At 39.7% G+C, this 12,870-nt stretch overlaps 1 protein-coding gene across 4 annotated transcripts in view; it reads right to left on the reverse strand.

Annotated features, from left to right (window-relative positions):
- The window catches only part of TAFA4 (TAFA chemokine like family member 4), a 200,683-nt gene that overhangs the window by 143,486 nt on the left and 44,327 nt on the right, over positions 1-12,870 (reverse strand). For 3 of the 4 annotated variants that reach the window (XM_016941474.4, XM_016941477.4, XM_054680785.2), the window contains 2 exons: positions 9,984-10,119; positions 5,549-5,664 (listed from right to left, as the gene is read on the reverse strand). In XM_016941474.4, the coding sequence (XP_016796963.2) occupies positions 5,549-5,664; positions 9,984-9,997 (130 nt within the window). In that variant the 5' untranslated portion in view covers positions 9,998-10,119. Of the gene's footprint in view, positions 1-5,548; positions 5,665-9,983; positions 10,120-11,553; positions 11,602-12,870 lie in introns of all 4 variants that reach the window. The other variant, XM_054680784.2, reaches the window with a different exon arrangement.

Consider the following 12,870-nt stretch of genomic DNA (forward strand, 5'->3'; position numbering starts at 1 on the left):
ATCACCACTCACATCAAACTGTACCTTGATAGGAGCTAGAGTCAAACTTCCAGTTTTTTTTTTTTTTTAACTTCTGAATCATTTGTTCTCATCTTTGGCTGCAGGTCTGAGTAATCAATAGTACGGTTGTTAAATAATACAGGTGCCTGCACTCTACTTTGTAAGGTTCAGATGGAATCTCGCTACAGTGGGCCCTCTCTGTGTTTTTCGTGCAAAAACTCCCCAGGGAGAGAATAAAGTAACCACTATCTTATGGATGCCTTTTTCCATTGCTACCAAAACATAGGCCCTTTAAACCATTCCACAGTCTTTTCTTTTTCTTGCTCATAAAATAGCGTATGCTATTGTGGAGTTGCCTGCATAGCAATACATCCATAGATTTACTGAAATAACCATTCACTGGAAGTGGGACAGGAAGAAGGAAGATTGAGAAAAGTACAGGAGAAACCATATTAAAACAGTATCATCAGGTTTCACTTACCCCAGTGGGTAAGTGCTCATTATTGATCAAAATAAGTTTGCTAGTCGGTAACTTTAAGACTTAATGGTTGATATCACATGCATAAACACACACACACTGTCAAATTACTTTTGCCACTTCCCTCTCCCTAAAAATATGCTCTTGCAGAGAATAACAGCATAAGCTATTCATCAGGAAACAGAACTCTTCCCCATTCTTTATTACTTGAGGTTACGAATCCCACTTAACCTGGTACTTTTTCTAAATTTAGTAGTCATTTGTTTAAAAAAAAAAAAAAGAGAGAGAGAACTAAATAACTAAATAAAACATAAAAGAAATTAAGTGAAATAAAGAGAGATAAAACAATGTGCTCTATGACTGACCCATGAAAATTAAAATAACCCATAATTCCAATCTTTAAAAAAGCAACATTAAGACCTAACTCATTATTAGTTCATGGTACTTATCATAGTAGGCTCTAACCACATGCGGCTATTGAGCACTTGAAACGTGGCTAGGGTCACATGTTAAAATGATAATATTTTGAATATATTGGGTTAAATAAAATGTGTTAGTAAAATTAATTTCCTCTGTTGCCTTTTACTTTTTTCAGCGCAGCTTTATAACGTGCAAAATTACATGTGGCTCTATTTAGCTATGATAAGCCTTGCCTACCCCCTAGTGTCAGAACTTAGGCAATGCAGGCAAATCATTTTTCAAACTCATCTGTGTTAAGTACAATTCATTTCTGCCGGCAAAGTACAAATAGCCGCCTGTACATACAATTTTATCATTTTCACAAATGTTATCTCAAATTTAAGCCTCAGAGAGACTCCTGTAGTAGATGTTATATGCCCCACTCAGTTAGTATTTTTGAAATTACCAGGTTTATTGTAGAAAATTAGAACTAAAACAGCGTATGCTATTTAGTCAAGAGTATTTGCAGGGTTCCTATAAATTTCAGCCATCATAGGGGACAGAAAACATGGGATCAAACTTGGATGCAACAACTGCTCTTCAAAAAATTTACCCTAAGTTAAAAATAACATAAACCACCAAAACACACAATCACAACATGCATATTTTGCATAATCATTTATAACAGAAAAAAAAAACAGAAAACCTAAATTTCCATAAATTTGAACAGTACAGAACCTCTACAAAACAGATAACATTCAAAAGAAGAAGACAGGTCTAAATAAGGATAACTAACATTTGAGCACTCACTAAGCACAGTTCTCAGCATTTCCCAGGTATTAATTGATTCCTTATTATAACCGTGAGGTTTATTTTTTATTATTTTTATTATTCTCATTTTACATAGAAAAAGGCTGAGTCCCGAAGAGGTTTCATAACTTGCCCAAGAATGAAAGAAGAACTGAAGCAAAACTGAAGCTCATGCTGCTTCCTCTGCCATGAGTAGTAAAATCTTTTGTCTCGGGCCGGGCGCAGTGGCTCAGGCCTGTAATCCCAGCACTTTGGGAGGCCGAGGTGGGTGGATCACTTGAGGTCAGGAGTTCGAGACCAGCCTGGATAACATGGTGAAAGCCCACCTCTACTAAAAATACAAAAATTAGCTGGGCGCTGTGGTAGGTGCCTATAACCCCAGCTACTCAGGAGGCTGAGGCAGGAGAATCACTTGAACCTGGGAGGCAGAGGTTGCAGTGAGCCGAGACTGCGCCACTGCACTCCAGCATAAGTGACAGAGGGAGACTCCATCTCAAAAAATTAATTGATTAATTAAAATAAAATAAAATCTTTTGTCTCTGACCCAAGCATCTCATGCCTTCTGCCCAGCATCCACGAAACTATGACCAGCTAACCTGTTAGCTTGCAAGGAGGGTAAAAGCTCAGACCCTTCACAATTCTTGACATCTAACTACTTCCCAATCACTAAGACATCCTCTCTACAGCAGATTTAGGTCAAGGCCAGCAAATAAAAGGGCTCTCAACACCCTTCTGGGTCACTCTGTTCCCCAGCTTGTTGAAGCCTTTCTCTCCTTAAGGTTGAGGTGAAACCTCAGTCTTCATAGAGCAACTTTCTTCGCCACAGTCAGCTTACTAGAACAATGAAAAAACAAGCCTTTTTCTCTTATACATGAGAAATCTTCAAACCCTGAAGGCTCTGACCACATCTACCTACCCATGCTCACAGTCTTCAGCCGTTCCTGGAATGCGAACCTTTCCACACTCATTCTAGATGCCTCCAAATGTGAAAACAGCTGCCATTTATGGAATGTTTACTATGTGCTAATCCCTTCACCTACTTTTCCTTATTAGTTATCCCAATAACTCCAAATAAAATAGGCATGGATATCATTCCATTTTTACAGATGATAAAACAGGTTCAGAGAGGTTAAGTGGCCTGGATAAGGCCACACAGCCAGGATGTACCAGAACCAGAATTAGGTTTGACTTTAGACCCCCCAACATTTGATTTCCTTTCCTGCCTCATTTCCAGGTGTGCCTCAGTTTTTCCAGGGACTTTATGCCAACAGATTTTATTAAATAGTCACCAAGCACCACAGCATTTTGTAGAATTGAAATAGTGCAGTCCAGGTTATATTCAAAGTTTTCTAGGGAAATGGAACTATTAAAGTGAACGTATAAATCAATAGCATCCAAATTCTCAACTTTCTCAGCTCCATCAGAAAACTAGCTATGAATCCATCTTTAAAGGACAAAAATCTGAATTTTTGAAGTCTCCTAGTATTCACAGGAATAAATCTTAAAGTTGTAAGATGCTTTGTGTCCCAACTACTCGTGTCTATACCAGATGAAATTTCTAGGAAGATCCCTAAATCTTTAATTCCACAGGAGTTGAGTTTCCGAAACTTCCTTCCAGAAGGCATCTTTCCACTGCACAAAACATATTTGCTACCCTCTTGTGGGGAAATGATGCACTGCTTACAGCCAAAAAAAAAAAAAAAAAAAGGAACAAAACGACAAATTGCTAGTTGAAGAAATAACAAGAGTTAGCCCTGGCCTCCTTTTAAAAGAAACGAACCTGCCAATTGGCCCCTTCACCTTTTCTACAGCTTGAAGCTACACAGTCCTATATGTGTACATGATCTCCTGCTCAATTATGATGGAAAATAGACTTTAAAAACAACAAAAGCCGTCTTTTGTGTTTTTTAGTAGCTTAAAAATACTACCTCTGGATTCTGTGGAAATGTATTAATGTCATTTGTCTTCAAGAAAGAGTCTCACCACCCAACCTGTGAAAATAAGGTGGGTTTTCATTTTGGTTTTTTTAATGCTTAAACTAAAATTAAATCTCTGATACACACCTACCATAACACCCATCTCCCAAAACTGGGGGGAGATTCCCACCTTTCTTCTGTGTCTCTTAGCCAGGTAGGTGGAGATAGGGTTGTAAAATACCTCCTTGTTTACACACAGCAATCAACATCCACTCTTCTAATCCAAGCCATAAAAAGCATCCAACTTCTAACTAGGGTTTCCTAGTGCCACCATTTCTTTAATTGGCCAGCACTAACCATGAAGCCCATGGGACAGTGCCAGGAGCCTCTCTGGACACTCAGACACAGCCGTCTGCAGGTAACACTCTGCAACTTGCTCCCGCTGTCAGACTTCCTATAATATACCCACAGGAGAGTGAAAATCTGATCAGAGTTTCTCAGGATCTCGGTGCACTGCCCCAATTAATTCTGGTGATCCTGAGTTCTCTATCAGCTGAGCACTAAACTGGGACAAAAAATGCCACATGGACATTGCAAGGATCATGGACTTTTATTCCCTGAAGATCATTAGAGAAAATTTATAGCATGAATGGGAGTGGGTGGTAATCCCACTGAAATGCTTCACCTGTCAACTAATCTGACTCTTAAACTCCACTCAAGAAGAGAGATAAGATTGAGCACCTCAAACACTATCCTCGTGAACAAACTCATAAAAATAAGCACAGCACAATAACCAACTAGCTGTGGGCACTTCACAGCAGCCAAATGGTATTGATTTTATGCTGATTTGCTGAAACTTCAATCATTTTTCTCATCTTCTTGGAACTGTCACTTGAGGAGAGAAAATTGAGTTGTGTGAGATTTTAAAAATTATCTTGAGCCTTAAATTATGACTAACCTTAAAATATCAGAATAACGAAGTGGGAAGTATGACATGTTATATATTTGGTGGTAACAATATCTCATGATGTTTCTATACACAAGACCTTTGGAGACAGAATTTATAATTCTGACCCATACGTGATTTAGGGTTCAGGCATCACTCTTTCCCAAAGAAGTCAAAACATTTCTGGCACTGCCATGCCTCAGATTACCAAAGCTGAGAGAGTAAATTAATTGACAAGTCCATTGACACATATGAATTATTCAGGAAAACACAATTTACTGGGGAGTTTCCACTGTGTCACTTTAAATGTTGATGTAAGAAAGAAAGGACAGAAACACACACACACAAAAAAAACACACAAACTGATCGGTAGCTGATGGTTTTGATCTTGCCTTTAAAAATCAGCAATGCAGAGATATGAGTTTCACTAGAAGTTATCCGAATGACTGCCTCTAAATCTTTAGACAACACCCATTTCAAGTCCCTTATGAAAGTTACCACAGCTTTTTCTCTTTTCTTTTTTTAAAAAAATCATGTAGCATATTTTCTCCACATCTCTCAAAAAGATCTTAAATTATCTGACTATTCCCTTCACTAAAGCCCTGTAAGTGTTAGTTTAAGTTTATCATAAAGATGTTCTACTTCTAAGGAAGCTGCAGGAGTGGATGGATGGATGGGCAGGTGGACTGACATGTATGCACACACACACACGCCAACCACACAAATTGCTGATGGTTTTCTGGGATTCCTTGAGAAAAACTGCTATAAAAATAAAAGTGTGCCCAAGAAAACAAAAGTTTTTAAAAGCCTGAAAAATATTTTTAAAGGACTCTTAAAGCACTAAACCATTAAACTGTGTTACTCCGCCATATTTCATGCTTCCTCTAGTTATGTACACACCATCAGAAGCTCACATCAGTTATCTGTGTCTAAAATGTGGACTCTGACATTTGGAGGTTTTATTATCTCAGCAGTGCATAATGAGCTTAAAGGGCTTACCTGCATGTCCCCGGAGGTGCTGGCTTGAGGCGGACATCAGCTTACAGCACACCATTAACACGTAGGCTAGAAAGAGCCAGTGCGACAGCAACACTGACTTAGCACAGACTCTCATCCTGGAGGAAAAGCAGGGCTGGAGTCAGTGAGGGCTGAGGAAGGCCAGACTCCCTGGCAAGCACCATTCTAGGAAGGCGGGAGAAAGCAGGGGCAGATCCCTGGAGCTGGAATTCCTTTCTCCCAAGAAAACAGAAGACCAATCAAACCTTATTTGCACTTAGCATTAACTAAATTTTCAATAAAAACCTTTGATAATTAAGAGTTTTCCAAGTTAGCACTATGCATCAGTGAGAAGCTTATTTATGAATCTGCAAGTTGTTGCCTGAGTTACCCTAATAGAGCATGGGGATTTTATTCTATTTTATACCATGAGATGTAAAAGCAACACACTTAGAGCCAGATCCAAATAAAATATATATGGTTTCTGGATCTGAAAGAATCCATGGAGATTTTGCACATGTGGTCCAAGAACTTTCTGCTGGTTTCTCTGACTGTACCCTAAGGCTTTCTGGTCTGGAAGACTAGGTTCATAGTTGATTAAACCAATCTCAACTCCTCCTTTGGGAAGGAGTATGGGCAAATACAGGTGAATATAAAATAAATTTAACTTCGTATGATGGACAGTATCAAAACAGTTGCTCAAAAACAATTCAGTTCACATGACAATTCAGTTGCATGGTCTATTCTAAAACAAAAGAGTAAAAAAAGGAAGATATCAAAAACATTATTCCCAGCTGCCTAATTTTCTGCCATTTTATAACATCAGAAGGGAATTAAGTAGATAGAACTCGAGTAACTTTTTTTTGTTTGCTTTTTTTATATTAACTTTTGAAGCAAAACTCACGGCATTTGGCATCTGAAATTCCGGTGCTAATAGGTTCTTCCTTACACATGCCTCATGGCATCTATTATTACCACAATGGATCAAAGAAACCCCTGTTTAATATATGCAAATGTATACACACTTATGGGCCGACAATAAAAACATGGTACCTGAGTTTGGCTTCTTGCCTGAGTCACACTATAGGCAAGACCCCTAAGGAAGTCCTATAAGGAAGCATCTCCAGCTCCCAGCAACCTAGCAGTGCCTCTACGAAAGTCCCAGTCCCCTACTCCACGAAAACACATCAAAGCCTCAGGGGAATTGAATGCCCACACCATACGCTGAGGCACACACATGTTCTGCTGCCAACATTCTCTCTCCGTGACCTCTCACAATTCTGTCAAATAGATCTTGTTAAAGGGTGTATTGCTCATTGATTTGAGATTTGGTCTGCTTTTTAAGTAGCCAGGCCAATCATGTTTGAAGAACTTGGTGTTAAAGGTAACAAAAAGCACTGGCTTCTTTTTGCCCTTTTAAACTGTTTCAAAATGGTTTTAAACGGCTATGTTGGGTAATTTGCAATGCAGCAATAGAAAATTAATCTTTCATTTATGTGATGCCTTGAAACTGTCCCTTTTGGGGCCACTAATTATGACAAACTGGAAGCCAGGGTATCTGATCCAGCCTGCAAATGTGTTATGTTTGATCTGTGCTTTAAAAAAAAAAAAGAAATAAATTGAATTGGTTGCCAACACATACAATGTCCAGATTGCAAATCAGAATCCAGATTCTCTTGAAAAATTATTCCTAGCATCCCTGGGCTCACATTTCCACATGGGAGTAACAGGCTGCCATGGTCGCAGCTGCCCCTAGAAGGGTCTCCACAGTCCCTCCCACTAGTCAGTACCTTGGGCCCAACCAGCCCAACTCATTTACATGTGGCCATTTGAACTTCTGATCCTTGGGTAAGAGGAATAAGCCTTTGTAACAAATAGATTGATAGCTGATACTGGGGTAATAACTGGAATTTTAAAACATTATGTGTGAGACAGAGTGTTACATTAACAAAAAAAAATCATCCAATACCGGAATTTGAGCCTCTGGACTTCCCCCAAATTATGTGATTGATAATACCATCTAGAACTCAGGTAAGATCCACGTATTATTTTCTTTGCCACCTTTCAAGCTGTTTCTAGAGTTTCTGTCCTCTTCATGTGTGTACACTGAGGTGGAGATGGAAGGCATGCTTTGAGAAACGAAAGGCCCCTCAAAGCAGAGAGGCTCCATGTTTCTGTGTAAGTTTAGAATGTTAGCAATGTCTGAAGCAAATTACCAAACTTAGAAGTTTAAAACAACAATCTATAGCCATACTACCCTCAACCCACCTGATCTCAGAAGCTAAGCAGGGTCGGGCCTAGTTAGAGCTTGGACAGGAGCAGTGTGAAACAACACCAATATATTATCTCACAGTTTCTGTAAGTCAGGAGTCTGGCATGTTCTGGCTGGGTCTTCTGCTCAGAAACTCACAGGCTAAAATCAAGGTGTCAGCTGGGTGTGCCCTCATCTGGAGGCTCAACTGGGGAAGGATCACTTCCAAGTGCTCTCAGGTTGTTGGCAAAAGCCATTTTCTTGGGACTCTTTGTATTCCCCGTATTCTTGCTATCGACCAGGAACTGCTCTCAAGCCCTTCATGTCTTTGCCACATGGCCCCTGCACGTGCTCCTTCATGGTTTGAATCTCTTCCTCCAGGAAAGGCTCAGTCCCCTTTTAGGGCTTATCTGATTAGGTCAGCCCCACCCAGGATAGTCTCTCTTTTGATTAACTAAATTCAGTGTATGTGAAACCTTAAAAACACCTGTGAAATCCCTTCATCTATGCCTTACAGGTGTAATTTAATCAAAGATGTGAAACTCATCAAAACCACAATGCCACCCACATTCAAAGGAAAGCAATTAAAATATTTAAAATAATGCCCCACTGTTGGCAATAATTGAATGAAATATCTCTAATACAAAGAGAAAGAGTTTAACTTGATAAAACCATAAATTGATCGATAATTTGATCATGTGTGTCAAACGTTTACAATCCAGCAGATCACTTATAGGATTTAACCCTAAAGAAATAACCAGCAATGTATGGGACTTTTTTTATTGTTTATACTATTGAAAATGATCTGACTATGCGTGGTGGCTCATGCCTGTAATCCCAGCACACTGGGAGACCGAGGTGGAAGGAATGCTTGAGGCCAGGAATTCAAGGCAGGAGTGAGCTATGATTATACCACCACACTCTAGCCTGAGCAAAGAGTGAGACCCTGTCTCAAAAAAAGAAGGCAGGGAGGCAGGGAGGCAGGGAGGGAAAGACAAAAAAAATGATGATCCAAATGTTTAACAGTATGAGACTGGTTAAACAAATTATGACACAGCCACAAGATGGGATGTTCTTCAGTAATGAAAGTGATATTATAAAATGAAAATAAACAAGTTTATTAAAAAGAAACAAAAGTTTATTTTAAATATATGAATTATATGACAGCCTGGGCCTGTTTTGCCTTCAGATCCATTCCTCCCACTTCCCCTATATTGAGGGCTGGAGGGCCCTCTAGGCTGCATTTCCCAGGCTCCCAGGTCAGCTGGTTACTGGCTGGGTTCAGTCAAGGAAAGGCAACAGCTGGAGCCTGGAGAATAGGAAAAGGGATAGGCCAGGACATTTCTCCCTGCCTTCTCTGTCTTTGGCAGGATCTGTGGGGTGGCCATCTCTCCACCATGGCTCCAGTTCCTGCCAGAAGGGCCCACTGTGGTTCTAGTTTCCACCCTAGTTTCCTTCTTCTAGGCACTGCCTCCCCACGGTCTAACTGCTTCCATGGTTCCCAGCCAGGGGATGGCAGTGGCTTCCTGTGTATCTTCCTCTCAGTTTCTCTGACTCTCCCATCATATGTATAACCAGTCTCCTGAATTCACTTCCCACTGGACAAAAATGGAAGTTGGAGATAATTCATTCCCAAGACATGCAATTTACCCAAGCTCACAGAGCAGTGAAAAAGCCAGCAGAATGGTTTCTGTTTTCCTGGTTGGATTCCAACAACAAATGCGTTAAATCAAAAGTCTCAAGGGCACACATTCCAAATCCTGGGCAATGATCCCTCATCTATCTTCTTCTTACGTGGACAATTCTATGTAACAAGTTGCTGGGTTAGTAGCAATAAGTTCCCTGTCTCTAAAACAAGTATTCACTTAACAATAGCTCAACAACCATTCCCCCAGAGAAATGCCAGGGCAGAGTGGTAGGGTTGGGGCCAGAAAGCTCTTCAGCAATAGATTTGTATTTCCTCATTTTTTCCCCTATTGAATAAACCAAAGTACTATTTTGCAAACTGAAATAATTTTCATTTCACAGATGAAAGCTAAAATGAAAAAATCAACATTTCCCCAAATTCCCAAAAAGTGTAAAAGCAGGCTTCTAAAATGGATCATCAACTCCAGGATACTCACTTTTGCTAAATTCTCAATACTTTGTAAAGATATCATGTCCAGGTGAATGTTAAAATAATCTTACCTTGGGGACCTCATAAGATGTGGTTCTAGTCAAACACACTTATTCCAGGATATATTTCAGAGTGACTCCAAATTCCCATCTGTTGCTAGAACCAATCATTTCTGCCATTCCAAAAAATTATCGTAGCTCAGAACACCTATGTTAAAAAGGCCAAAAAAAAAAAGGAATCAATTAGCATTTTAATGTTAAAATGAAACTAATTTCAAGTAGCAAAACAATGGTTTTTAACCATGACACCTGCAGTTTCAGGCAAGTGGCAGACAGCCAAACATATCCATAGTTGTAAGGTGTCCTACTATTAGGGAGGAAAAGATAAAGAATTCTACAGTCATTAATTAGCCACATATTAGTTAACACCACATAGTTGTAAAGAACTTTCTGCAGCAGGAAGGGTATTCAAAATTTAACAGAGGGTCCCAAATCATTTGAAATGCACAAATTTCACTCTCCCATTTCATTGACCATCAGGAAAAATGGAAGTTAGAGGTAATGCATTCCCAAGACATGCAATTTGCCCAAGCCCATGGAGCAGTGGAAAAGCCAGCACGAAGATCTGAATTCCTGGATTTGTGTGACATAAGCCTGAAGATGATGCTAGACAATCTATGAGGTTGCTTTTTGAAAAAATATTAATAGGACACCAAGAGAAAAAGTGTTTCCAATATAATCCACCATACCAAAATATAAAGAACACTTGTGAATACTGTAGTTGACACTCCCTCAATGCATAAACCTAAAAGGATTTTTCTACTTAGTGAACACATTTGTAAAAGGACTCAGATGACCCTAAAGCAAAGACATCTTAAGAAAAAAACAGAACATGAAACTATACCATTTGTAACGATGCTAAGTTAAATACATCCCTCCCAGTGGTAAAGATCAGAGAAAAATTATGATATGTGTTAATAAATATTCAAGTTTCAAATATAACATAAAAATGATTTTTGAAATGAAGTCTAATTACTTTAGAATCCTGTAGAACCAATTAAGAATCGACCACCAAGCACAACTGAGATTTTTCTCTTAGATAACCCAAAGATAATTCCACAAGTTTGATTAGAGAACACTTTCGGTGATAAATTTGAAGACTCACCACTTTGGGGCTGCATGTAAGAGAGTATGGGCCTTGAGTAATTAGTTCAACAAGAGAGAAATGGCTTTAAATAGCTGTATAAACATGAGTTGCTCAGAAAAAACAACTTGAAAATGTTCATCTCCCAGATCCTCCAACTTTATTAAGTGTGTTTGTCTTTACGTCCACCCAACGGCATGATGTGACCTTCTGCTATCAGAAAGAACTACACAATATAATTTATCAGAACTCATCATAATGAACTCCCCACATACTGGAAACCAAAATGACCTTTCCTGGCTAATATTTATCTTATTTTCTTCACACAAAAGGAACCACTGGGTATTCTTTTTTCAATTCATTAAAGAAATAGATCCATCAGTGGAAAGTAACGCGATCTAATAGTTCATACGCCAGACAAGAAGCCAGGAGTTTAATTTTAGGCTGAGCAGTAACTCATTCAGTCATATTTTCCCAGAGTGTACCTGAGGTACTTACTTGAAAGAATTAACTCTTTCTTGTCATGTCTTAGTCTGTTTTCTGCTGCTGTAACAGAACAGAAATTGAGTAATTTACCAAGAAATTTATTTCTCACAGTTCTAGGGGCTAGGAAGTCCAATAGCACAAAGGCAATTAAATTTCAACATGAGTTTTGGAGGAGACATTCAAGCCATAACATTCCACCTCTGGCCTCCCAAAACTCATGTTCTTCTTACATACAAAATATATTCATTCCATCTCAATAGCCCAAAAGCACCAATTCAAAAGCCCAGTGTCCAGAGTTCCATCTAAATCAGATATGAGACTCAAGATTCATCCCACCTCAAATGTCCTCCAGCTGTGAGCCTATAAAATCAAAACAAGTTATCTACTTCCAAAACACAGTGATGGAACAGGCATAAAACAGACATTCCCATTCCAAAAGGGAGAAATAGAAAAAGAAAAGAAGTAACTGGTTCTCAGTATGTCCAAAACCCAACAGGTAAAACAACATCAAGTCTTAAAGCTGGAGAACAATGTCCTTTGGCTGTGTATGTCCTGCATCCTGGACATGCTACAGCAGGAATTAGGTGGCCAATGCCACGGGCAGCCCTGCCCCTGTGGCTTTGCTGGACCCAATCCACTCAGCAGCTCTCTTGGGTTGGAGTCCTATGCCTGCAGCTCTCCCAGGCTGGAGTTGTACACCGGCAGCTCTACATTTCGGGAGTCTCTGAGGTAGCCTCGCTCCCATGACTGCCCCCTAGTACATGCTCTCTGTGGTGGCTCCTCCCTTTTAACAACTTTCTGCCAGGACCCCAGACTGTCTGATACATCCTTTGGAATCTATGTGGAGGTGACTATGGCCCCAAGGCTCATGAACTCTGAACTTCCACAGGATCAGTACCATGTGGACACCATCAAGGCATACCACTTGTGCCCTCTGAAGCTCTGGCACTAGCTGTACCTGGGCCTGCTTGAGGGGTGCTGCATTGGAATTTGGGGAGAATTCCAAGGCTGCATAGGGCATTGAATGCTGAGGTCCCACAGGTACCCCTCTTGAAATCTTGCCCTCAAGGTGCTAGCTTTCCTGAAAGATCTCTGAAATATCATCAGGGTAATTTTCTCATTGTCTTGAACAGCAAGCACCTGGCTCCATTCCAGCTGTATCAATCATTTTAGCAATCTCTTTTGCCTGACCACACCCTTAGTATTCTCTCCCAAATATGCTGTTTTATTCTTCACATGGCCAGGCAGAGAGTCTTCCAAATCTTTCTGTTCTGCTTCCCCTTTAATTGTAAATTCTGCCTTTAAATAATTTCTCTATTCACTTATTTT

This window comes from Pan troglodytes, chromosome 2 (assembly GCF_028858775.2).
Source record: "Pan troglodytes isolate AG18354 chromosome 2, NHGRI_mPanTro3-v2.0_pri, whole genome shotgun sequence".
Classification (NCBI taxonomy): Eukaryota; Metazoa; Chordata; class Mammalia; order Primates; family Hominidae; genus Pan; species Pan troglodytes.